The sequence below is a fragment of the Boleophthalmus pectinirostris genome, unplaced genomic scaffold (assembly GCF_026225935.1).
Source record: "Boleophthalmus pectinirostris isolate CB_2022bp ecotype Guang Dong unplaced genomic scaffold, ASM2622593v1 HiC_scaffold_20, whole genome shotgun sequence".
NCBI classification, from domain to species: Eukaryota; Metazoa; Chordata; class Actinopteri; order Gobiiformes; family Gobiidae; genus Boleophthalmus; species Boleophthalmus pectinirostris.
The window spans coordinates 27,038,248-27,050,794 of NW_026571153.1; the positions used below are offsets into that span (position 1 = coordinate 27,038,248).

A 12,547-nucleotide genomic window follows, 5' to 3' on the forward strand; every position below is an offset into this window, starting at 1 on the left:
CGTGTACTACGACTACTGCGTCCACTGCGACTACTGCGTGTACTACGACTACTGCGTGTACTACGACTACTGCGTGTACTACAACTACTGCGTGTACTGCTACTAGAGCTACTACTGCGCGTTTACACTAGAGCTTTTCTCTCTCTACTGCATATTTAAACAGAAAAAATGAGCTGGCGTTATTTTGGACAATTTCAACCTATGGTCCCCCAAATCTTAGAGACTGAGAACCAGGATCTGCACAAGAGGATCCGAAACTTAGAAAATAAGAACAAGCAACAAAACGAGATGATCCAAAACTTAGAAAATAAAAACAAGCAACAAAACGAGATGATCCAAAACTTAGAAAATAAGCACAAGAAAGAAAACAAGACGATCCGAAACTTGAACAAGCAACTAAACGAGACAATCCAAAACTCATTATGTAATAATGATGAACTGCTCGAGATGAACAAAAGACTAATCGATCAGAAGGTGCAACAAAACGAGACGATCCAAAACTTAGAAAATCTGAACCAGCTACAAAACGAGACGATCCAAAACTTAGAAAATCTGAACCAGCTACAAAACGAGACGATCCAAAACTTAGAAAATCAGAACCAGCAAAAAAACGAGACGATCCAAAACTTAGAAAATCTGAACCAGCTACAAAACGAGACGATCCAAAACTTAGAAAATCTGAACCAGCTACAAAACGAGACGATCCAAAACTTAGAAAATCAGAACCAGCATAAAAACGAGATGATCCAAAACTTAGAAAATCAGAACCAGCAACAAAACAAGACGATCCAAAACTTAGAAAATCAGAACCAGGAACAAAACGAGAGGAACCGAAACTTAGAAAATCAGAACCAGCAACAAAACAAGACGATCCGAAACTTAGAAAATAAGAACAAGCAACAAAACGAGACGATCCAAAACTTAGAAAATAAGCACAAGAAAGAAAAAAAGACGATCCGAAACTTGAACAAGCAACTAAACGAGACAATCCAAAACTCATTATGTAATAATGATGAACTGCTCGAGATGAACAAAAGATTAATCGATCAGAAGGTGCAACAAAACGAGACGATCCAAAACTTAGAAAATCTGAACCAGCTACAAAACGAGACGATCCAAAACTTAGAAAATCAGAACCAGCAACAAAACGAGACGATCCAAAACTTAGAAAATCAGAACCAGGAACAAAACGAGAGGAACCGAAACTTAGAAAATCAGAACCAGCAACAAAACAAGACGATCCAAAACTTAGAAAATCAGAACCAGGAACAAAACGAGAGGAACCGAAACTTAGAAAATCAGAACCAACAACAAAACAAGACGATCCGAAACTTAGAAAATAAGAACAAGCAACAAAACGAGACGATCCAAAACTTAGAAAATAAGCACAAGAAAGAAAACAAGACGATCCAAAACTTGAACAAGCAACTAAACGAGACAATCCAAAACTCATTATGTAAAAATGATGAACTGCTCGAGATGAACAAAAGACTAATCGATCAGAAGGTGCAACAAAACGAGACAATCCAAAACTCATTATGTAATAATGATGAACTGCTCGAGATGAACAAAAGATTAATCGATCAGAAGGTGCAACAAAACGAGACGATCCAAAACTTAGAAAATCTGAACCAGCTACAAAACGAGACGATCCAAAACTTAGAAAATCAGAACCAGCAAAAAAACGAGACGATCCAAAACTTAGAAAATCAGAACCAGCAACAAAACCAGACGATCCAAAACTTAGAAAATCAGAAACAGGAACAAAACGAGAGGAACCGAAACTTAGAAAATCAGAACCAGGAACAAAACGAGACGATCCAAAACTTAGAAAATCAGAACCAGCAACAAAACGAGACGATCCAAAACTTAGAAAATCAGAACCAGAAACAAAACGAGACGATCCAAAACTTAGAAAATCAGAACCAGCAACAAAACGAGATGATCCAAAACTTAGAAAATCAGAACCAGGAACAAAACCAGATGATCCAAAACTTAGAAAATCAGAACCAGGAACAAAACCAGACGATCCAAAACTTAGAAAATCAGAACCAGCAACAAAACGAGATGATCCAAAACTTAGAAAATCAGAACCAGCAACAAAACGAGACGATCCAAAACTTAGAAAATCAGAACCAGCAAAAAAACGAGAGGATCCAAAACTTAAAAAATATGAACCAGCTACAAAACAAGACGATCCAAAACTTAGAAAATCAGAACCAGCAACAAAATTAGATGATCCAAAACTTAGAAAATCAGAACCAGCAACAAAACAAGACGATCCAAAACTTAGAAAATCAGAACAGACGACGGCGCGAGAAGATCCAAAACTTAAAAAATATGAACCAGCTACAAAACGAGATGATCCAAAACTTAGAATATCAGAACCAGCAACGGCGCGAGATGATCCAAAACTTAAACAATCAGAACCAGCAAAAAAATGAGACGATCCAAAACTTTGAAAATCAGAACAAAGATCTGTGCGAAAGGATCAAAAAGTCCTTGGTTAAGAACCAGAAGCTACAGGAGGTGAACCGAATGTTTTCACACATCATCCACTTACACTTCGAAGAACAGACCAAGAGGATCTGCTTGCAGATGGAGTCGCTGGAGAAAGTTCAGATGAGGTGTGATGAAGCAGAAGGTGAAGTCTGCCCACACCTACGAGATCTGAAGGAGGAACGTCAACAACATGCTCAGCTGAAAGACTCCCATTCAGAGCTCCTCAAAGCTGTCACCGAGCTCAACCAAGAGAAGGTGAATTTGAAGGAGGAGCTCGAAACGTTGAGGACAGCAGTCGGTTCCTCAGGCCCTCGGGAATTTTGGGAATTTATTTTTAAATCTTATAAGAAGCGCATGTCCGAAGATCTGAAAAGTGTGGAGAACAGGTTATCGGAGGAGTGTAGAGAGACAGAGAGACAGAGAGACAACGACAGAGGAACACAGAACTGTTGGAGGAGATGGAGATTCTCTGTGATGAACATGAAAAGATCAAACAGGAGAAAACACGTCTGCAAGAGCAAATCCAGTAGATGTGTGAAGAGCTGCAGAAAGCCCACGCCGAGGAGAAACCAACTTCTCACATGACTGAAGGACAAATACGAACTCCACGACGATGAAGAAGAAGACGAGGACGAGAGCGCGAGAGGAGAGGAAGAGGAGACGAAGGAGGAGGAAGACGGGACAAACTAGATGAAACCCCAGCTCAGACCTGGGTTAGACCAGGGTGAGATCAGGTTTAGATCGGGTTTTCAGACCTGGTTTAAACCTGATTTAAACCTGGTTTAGACCTGGGTTAGACCTTGTTTAGTCCTGGTTTAGACCTGCTGGTATTACGACATCCGTCCGGTATTATGACATGTCTCTATTTACTCTGTTTTTGTTTAGCACTCATGCCTCACAGCAAGAAGGTTGTGGGTTGGATTCCCGGGTGACCCGGGTCTTTCTGTGTGGAGTTTGTGTTTCTCTTCGTGTCTGGATGAGTTTCCTCTGGTTTCCTCCATCAACACAAAACCTGCTCCTGTTCTCCAGAACAGTTGAGAGTCAAAGACACTTAAACACAATCAATTCAATCATTGTGTCCTTAGGCAAGACACTTCACACACATTGCCTCGTATGAAAGCGGTGTGTGTGTGAGTGATGGTGGTGTTCGGAGGGACCGATGGCGCCGATTGACATGGCAGCCGCGCTTCTGTCAGTCTGCCCCAGGGCAGCTGTGGCTACAACAGTAGTTTACATCAGCAGGTGCAGAGTGAATGAATAATGCTGAATAATGTTCTGTAAAATATCTTTGTGACAAAAAGCGCCGTCTCTATTCAGACGCGCCGGTATTACAACATGTTTTATATTTGTGACTACAAAATAAATCAACTATTCTAAATATTTTAAAATATATCAACATTTCATCATTTGTAAATCTAGTTATTGAAAAAAACTAAATCACACACAAAGTCGGACTCTCCTGAAACTCTGAGAGAATCGAAACGACAAAAACGTAGAGCTGTATGATAATAATTTAGTAAAACAAACCAAAAACTACTCTGGGTGATATATCAATACAGCAGCCCACGATATCGATACCGTATCATCACATTAAACCATACGATATATCGATATTCTGCCCACCCCTAACGAACTGATGCTGAGTCTGAGGACGACGCAGACGTTTCCCTCCGGAGGTCGAGGTCAAGTTGATTGAAGTGATTTAGTGATTTGGAGGGAAACAGAGAGTTTGTTCAACTTGTTCTGTTGTTTCTAGTTTATCTGAAGAACTGTCAAATATGTGACGTTAGGGTTAGGGGTGTGTGTGTGTGTGTCTGTGTGTGTGTGTCTGTGTGTGTGTGTGTGTGTGTGTGTGTGTGTGTGCGTGTGCGTGTGTGTGTGTGTGTGTGTGTGTGCGTGTGCGTGTGTGTGTGCGTGTGCGTGTGTGTGTGTGTGTGCGTGTGTGTGTGCGTATGTGTGTGCGTGTGTGTGTTCGCCATCACCATTACACTGATCTTATGCACATGACTGAAAGCACCACATTATAGGCAGGACTAAAGCAGGACTGAAGCAGGATTAAACCAGGACTATAACAGGACTAAAGCAGGACTGAGGAAAGGCTAAACCTGGACTAAATCAGAACTAAACCAGGACTATACCAGGACTAAACCAGGACTAAATCAGAACTAAACCAGGACTATACCAGGACTAAACCAGGACTAAATCAGAACTAAACCAGGACTATACCAGGACTAAATCAGGACTAAACCAGGACTATACCAGGACTAAAGCAGGACTGAGGTAAGGCTAAACATGGACTAAATCAGAACTAAACCAGGACTATACCTGGACTATACCTGGCCTAAACCAGGACTGAAGCAGGACTAAACCAGGCCTTAACTGGAATTCAACCAGAACTTAACCAGGACTAAACCTTGATTCAACCAGGACTAAACCAGGCAGGGGTAAACCCAGACTAAACCCAGACTAAACCAGGACTTTAAAAAGAGCCGAGCTTCGGCCTGTGTCATTGAAGTGTGATGGACTTGGACAGACTGTCTATGTATTATTATGCTTTAGATGATCCCCCTCACCGTGAGCTGTCTGGACCACTTACCCCCCAGCAGATCTACTGTGCACTGACACCATCCCACCTGCAGAGGGAGTGTGTAGTGTACTACATGCACTACAAAGAGTACTACTACAAAGTTCACAGAGAGATCCCGCAGCTACAGGGAGTCCATGGAGGCATGTTTAGAGCTTAAAGAGCCCATCTCATGTAAAATAACTCTTTTCACATTGTATCTTCTGCACATAAACAAGCACAATTTGGGTTTTGGAACATCCATTACACAATAGTTCTGAAATCTTACTGATTTCTTGGAGACAGTCACAGACCAGGAACTATGAAAGTCCAACTATTGCTCCTCCCCCCGCCCGTCCAGTGAAAGCACAGGCTCCGCCCTCCAAACGTGACTTGGCGATGAGTGAGCCGCCCTTCCTCCACCATCTCAGGGAGGGAGGGGGAGACAGGCGTGACCCTGATGGTGGTAGGAATAAACTTTTATTCATCATGGAGATACAGCACGTTCAGGCGCATGTGTTGGACCCGGAATCGACGAGGACTTTGAGGAGCACGAAGCTCAAGCACCGCGTCCACATCAGCTGAACATTACTGATTGATAAAGTACTAATAAACACTGTACTGTACTAAAAAAACAAAAGGAAGGATAAAATCAGGACTAAACCTGGACTAAACCAGGTCTAAACAAGACTACACCAGGACTAAACCAGAACTAAACCAGGACTAAATCAAGGCTAAAACAGGACTTAACTAACGGACTGTAAGACTCCGAGACCCCTGCCGTTACAAGCACCTGCTCCTGCCACATACAAACACAAAGTGGACGTATAGGGCCGATTACAGGTCATTAAGGGAGATTGTGTTTGAGCGCAGCACCTGTTTACACTCAGCGATGGAGTGCCGAGCTCCATCAGCGCACCTTGACTTGACCCTGGTCCTTGGTTTTAAGTCCCTGTACCCATTTTTCCCTGTGTACTTGAGTAAAATGCATCTCGCCCCAGCACAGATATTTCGTGTGGGCGACGGCGGCTGTTGTTGGCAGAGCGCGTTTGTCCACTGAATCCCGTAAAAGATCACATCCTCTGGCCCACAGGTCGACATTGTCATTCCAGCTCCCACACCACACATGAATGCTGTTGTTGTGTCCTTGGGTAAGACACTTAACCCACCTCATCCCCAGTGTCTGTGTACACTGGTGTGTGAGTGTGTGTGAATGTTGTAAAGAGTTTGAGTGCCTGGAAGGTAAAAAAGCACTATAAAATGTGACCGTTTTACCATATGCGCAGCTGTTGAGGTCAAAATGAGTCCACTGTGTACTGTAACTGTGTGTACTGAGATAATGTATGAGAATAAACCAGGACAAAACAACAACAAAATCTGAAGGATGAAGGATGAAACAGTAACTGAAATATTGTGATATTGTCAAAAGTCTCACAATGAGTGCGTACACATGCACATCAATAACCCGGTTGTGATCAGGTTTTTTGAGTATCCCGGTTTCTTGATGGTGCATGTATACGCAGTAACCCGGTTTCAGTATCCAGGCTATGGCAGTATCCTGGTTATTAGAAATCGGGATACTGTAGCTGGTTTATTCCAATAGTAACTGGGATACTTTGGCATGTAAACGCAGTATCACGGTTACAGCAACATAAAGTTGAGTGTGCATGCGTCCAAAAGACACTTTCCAGTCTTTTCACCACAACAGTAGTGACATAAATAAAGTGACCACACGAGTAAAATGACTGTAAAATTAAGAGCTGCGCTAAACCTGCACACGTACAATCTGCACTCGTATGATCGATGAAAAGTTAAAACATGAACTATCTCCTATACAACACACGCACAGAACAGACTCACCATCATTAGAGCCTCTTCTGTCACAAAAACAACACACATAATCCACTGAGTCGTGCCATTTAGTCCAAAAGAAGCTGAACCGCATCAGCGGCACAAGGAGTGAGCTGTTTTTATCACCACTAACAGTTTATGCTAATTAGTGATGCGGTCTTAAGTTTCGTTTCTGTAAAACGTAAACAAATGTGATCAGAGCTGAATTATATGATCAAACGGGCTGATGTAGCTCTACAGTGGTTCTGGTTTATATGTTGTAAAGTTGAGTTTATTTATGCATAAGATTTATGCACAGTGGATTGTGGGAGATCTCGTAGCTCCTTAGCTTCTTATGCTAAAGGAGTTCACGGTTTGCATTTTTCCTGGTATATGAAATTGATTTAAGTTCATTTTTGCGATTGCGCATTCTTAAGATTATGTCAAGAAACCGAGATACTCCATTTGATCATGTATACACGGATATGAGTATCCTGGTTTCTCAGTGCACATGTATATGCAGTAACCCGAATACTGACATAACCGGGATATGGCTAATACCCGGGATACTGATGTGCATGTATACACACTCACTGATGTGCATGTATACACACTCACTGATGTGCATGTATACACACTCACTGATGTGCATGTATACACACTCAATAATATCGTGAACTGTCACAATTTATCGAATCACAAGTTCCTTTGCTTAGATACAGGTTTTATAATAGTAACATCTTATAAACATTGGGAACTACATATCCCATGATTCATTTCAGCGCAGACAACATGGAGAGCTATGTTTTTACTTGAATTCTTGGGATTATTACAGTAATAACTCACACCAAAATCTTGTCAAGGAATTTTAAAAGCAAAAAAGTGATTGTTCATCCTCAGAGCCGCCTGGACTCTCTGTACTCGAGACAGTTACAGAGAATGTCCCAAAGGATTTTAAAAGACGTGCAATATCCACTAAACTCAGAGTTTCAGCTGCTTCCCTCTGGTCAGAGGCTTTTAGTCCCAAGATCGAGAACGAAACATTTTAAAAGGAGCTTTGTTCCACCTGCTATTATACTTATGAATAAATTGTAATCTATTTATCTTAAGACTTTAGTACATTTGTCTTGGAAAATTGTGTGTTTTTTTAATATATATTCAATATTTATTGTGATTTTAGCCAAGCGTGATGGATGAATTTAACTAATTGTTTATGGAACAAACCATTCTGCACTGGAGCACTGGACTAAACAGGGACTAAAGAAGGACTGAATTAAGATTAAACCAGGACTATAGACTAGAACTATAACAGGACAAAAGGAAGAATAAAATCAGGATTAAACCAGGACTATATCAGAACTAAACTAGGATTACATCAGGAGGCAGGACTAAACCAGGACTACATGGATTACATAGGGACTAAACCAGGACTAAACCAGGACTACACCAGGACTAAACCAGGACTAAACCAAGAATAAACCAGGACTAAACCAAGACTAAACCAGGACTAAACAAGGACTAAACCAGGACTACATCAGAACTAAACCAGGACTACACCAGGACTACACTAGGACTAAACCAGGACTAAACCAGTACTAAACCAGGACTACACCAGGACTAAACCAGGACTACACCAGGACAACATGGACTAAACCAGGACTATATCAGTACTAAACAAGGACTACATCAGGACTATCTAAAAAAAAGTATGTAATATCTAAAAAAGTCCCATTGTCAGGACAAAAATGAAGTTTTAGAATAATGTTGAGCTGTATCTGTAGATAAAATCAGAGTATAAAAACACATGGGAATAGAAAAGAAAGTTCTATAATTTAATGTTGAAAATCATATTCTAATGTCTAAAGAAAGTGTGTTTTTTTAATGATCATTGTGGTACAGAGTCTACACGCTGATAATGCACCCAAATAACCACGGCAAGCCAAGGTCATAATTAAATCACTTAGGAATCCATTTGAACAGATTCTCTTGAGCTGTTCTGAGACTACCATCTTAATCTCACTTTTTAAAACCTGAAGGAGAAACAATAAATAAATCACTTCATTGACAGAGAATCGATAGAGTGATGGATTACGCTCATTTTTCCCCATCATTCCCAGTTCTCGGTGCATGCGGGAGCGTGTGCGTGTGCGTGCGCCTGATCAATATTCCGTGAGGCGGCGGTCAGATAAAAGTGGATCGATATGGAGATCGTGGCCTCGTCCTTGTCCATCCTTCAGGAGGCGCGGGGTCACTACAGTGTACAGAATCCGTGTATATCCAAAAATAATAAAACGAAAAAACACCTGTTTTCTTCATTATTTGTCTCCAAAACCAAAATGAAAAAACAGATAATGATTCGTTTTTTTTCAGTTTTTGATTTTGTGTTTAAATGAAATATGGAAAAAACAGATAACGACCGTTTCACGTTTATGTGACTTCTGTGACTGCGATGCCGGACTTTTGCACCGCATACGGACTGAACCAGGACTGATCCAGGTCTGGGACCAGACTGGGACTGAGACCGGGACCAGACCAGGACCAGGCCCAGAACCATACTGGGACCAGAGCAGGACCAGAGCAGGACCAGGGCAGACTACGAGCTTTGACTCCGAGCCTCCGCAGGGTCCGAGCATCAGCTTCGAGCTCCGGCCCTGCCGTGGGCTCGGTCTACGTCCCGGTCTCAGTCTCGGTCTGGTTCCGCTCTGGTCCCGGTCTCAGTCCCGCTCTGGTCCCGGTCTGGTCTCAATCTTGGTCTGGTCTCGGTCTCAGTTCTGATCTCAGTCTCGGTCTGGTCCCGGTCTGGTCCCGGTCTCAGTCCCGCTCTGGTCCCGGTCTGGTCTCAGTCTCAGTCTGGTCTCCGTCTCAGTTCTGATCTCAGTCTCGGTCTGGTCTCGGTCTGGTCTCGGTCTGGTCCCAGTCTGGTCCCGGACTCGGATCAGTCCTGGTTCAGTCCAGCATCGCAGTCATGTAAGTCACGTAAACAGGAAACGGCCGTTATCTGTTTTTTCCATTTTTCATTTAAACACAAAATCGAAAACTGAAAAAAACGAATTGTTATCTGTTTTTTCATTTTGGTTTTGGAGACAAATAATGAAGAAAACTGTTGTTTTTTCATTTTCTTATTTTTGGTTTTATATTGAAAAACGAATGAACGAATGACACACGGATTGTACAGACTGAGCGCAGGAGCTGTCCGTGGTGCTGATCTCACCGCGTGGATTTAAAGGCCATGAAAGACCGGACTGCTCCTTTTACCAAAACACTGCTAAACCTGCGTGAAGTTGGCCCCCATCAAACACACAACTACACAAAAACTATGTCTATCATTTATGCTTCGTTTGTGGTGTGTTGTGCTGCAAAAAGTTTGGTTTGTGCGATTATGGTTTTTAAGATATAATCAGTTTTATTTTGGGCTGAAAGCCTCAAAACAGACAGAAAATTATATGAAACATTTGTATTTTGTTTGGGCTGTTTTGTGCTGTGACGAGTATATTTCTAATCTAAGACTTTTTCCACAGCCTCAGATCATTTATCGTCACTAGTTTTGTGGAGTTTTGTTAAAGTCGCCGTTGTGACCTCATACAATTACCGCAAAAACAATAATGAATAATTGTATATACTTACACAAATGAAAATTGTCACAGCACATTTATTTTATTTTGAAAATTTTCTGCTGTTTTGAGGCAGTTTAACATTTTGAGGGGCTGGATGACATCATTGACCAAAAATAAAACTGCTTAAGAACGAGAATCGCACAAATGAAACTTTTTGAAGCACAAAAGAGCACAAACAACTGACTCCATTATGTGCTGTTTTAGTGTTTTGAATCTTCTTGGAGGCTGCTGACCACAATTTGACCTGTAAAAGAATCATTAATATCTCCAAAACTAAAACAGCACAAACAAAACTTTTTGCAACACAAACGAAGCACAAGAGATAGGCATAGTTTTTGTGTAGGTTTTTGTGTAGGGGACCAACTTTACAGAGGTCACAGCTAAAGGTGCACTGTGGAACTTTGCTGGAGGAGGGTCCATGGAGATGCTTTTGTATCAAAGATAATTTGTTCCATTGCATTTTGAATTTTAAATATCGCTGAATTTCTCATTTTGTTTTTTTTTACTCTGAAAAAAGATGTTTGAATCTTTTTTTTTTTTTTTTTTCTGAATTTGAGTTGTTTGAGATGTTTAAAATTCTAAATAAAAATTCCACCATTTAAATATTCAGCACAAATATTTTCAAGCCCTCAGATTCAAAGTCAAAATTCAGAGAGTGAAATTCACAGTGAAAATTTTCACAACAAAGATCCAACATCCAACAAGACAGAAGCATGGATCCCATGTGAGTGAGGAGGACAGAGGCTCTTTCCTATTGGCCGCTCTCATCTGTGGGGCGGGGCTTACACGTAACAAATCAAAGAGAAGAGGTTTGGATGAGGCTAATTCTGACCAATCAGATCTCTTCACTGCACCATTTCCTGTTTGTTACTAAATTAGATCGCTTCACTTTGGATTGATTGCTTCTGCCTTGGTATCTTAAATTTTTGCTGCAAATTAAAAAAAAAAATACAAATTTTAATATTAGGAAGTGTGTGTTCACATGCTAGTTGTTTTTTTTAGCTTTACTGTGATTCCAAAACTTGCTTTTAAACTTGCTTCTAAATTCAGTTTTAAACTCGGTTTTAAACTCAGTTTTGAACTCGGTTTTAAACTCAGTTTTAAACTCAGTTTTAAACTCAGTTTTAAACTCAGTTTTAAACTCGGTTTTAAACTCAGTTTTAAATTCAGTTTTAAACTCAGTTTTAAATTCAGTTTTAAACTCGCTTCTAAACTCAGTTTTAAAGTCGGTTTTAAACTCAGTTTTAAAGTCGGTTTTAAACTCAGTTTTAAAGTCGGTTTTAAACTCAGTTTTAAAGTCGGTTTTAAACTCAGTTTTAAACTCGCTTCTAAACTCAGTTTTAAAGTCGGTTTTAAAGTCGGTTTTAAAGTAAATTTTAATCTTGTTTTCTTTTTTTTTTTTTAAGGACAGTGAATCAGGTACAGCACATTTAATGCCAAACTGTGGAACATTCCAAACAAAAGCAATAGACAGGGCAGTAACGAAGTAACGAGCAGGTGGCACAAGCAAAAGTGGTGGAAAAGTGACAGAGTGCAGCTTTAAGCACGGAGACACTCTGGAGAGTCGTGAGTACAGACGCTTTAACGGGCAGACAGAGAGACAGAGCGGAGGAGGAGAGACAAAAGAGCGACAGAGCAGGGGATGAAAGGAGGGCAGATTATGTCACACCCGCCATCAGATAGAACAGAGAGAGAGAGAGAGGAGTACAGAGGGAAAGATAGAGGGAGACAGAGAGGAACAACACTAGAGAGAGAAAGCAAAAGAAAGAGAGAGGGAAAGAGATGGAGGCAGAGAGGAAGATGGCAGAGAGAACGAGGAAGACAAAAGACAGGGATGAAGACAGAGGAAGGGAGAACAGAAGAGAAAAAGAGATGGAGAGAGAAAGGAAGAAGAAGAAGAAGAGAGAGAGAGAGAGAGAGAGAGAGAGAGAGGAAGAAAAAGATGGTGGGGGGAGATTTGGAGGAGAGGGAAAGAGTAGTGAGGGAGTGAGAGAGGGAGGGAAAAAGAGGGAGGGAGAACAGTAGAAAGGGAAAGGGA

General features: G+C 41.1%; 1 protein-coding gene across 1 annotated transcript; it reads left to right on the forward strand.

Annotated features, from left to right (window-relative positions):
• The first annotated feature begins 741 nt into the window (after positions 1-741).
• Positions 742-5,246, forward strand: LOC129409702 (uncharacterized). The gene is made up of 3 exons (XM_055156209.1): positions 742-825; positions 2,470-2,902; positions 5,062-5,246. The coding sequence occupies exons 1-3, from the start codon at positions 742-744 to the stop codon at positions 5,244-5,246; spliced, it is 702 nt and encodes a 233-aa protein (XP_055012184.1).
• The last annotated feature ends 7,301 nt before the right edge of the window (positions 5,247-12,547 follow it).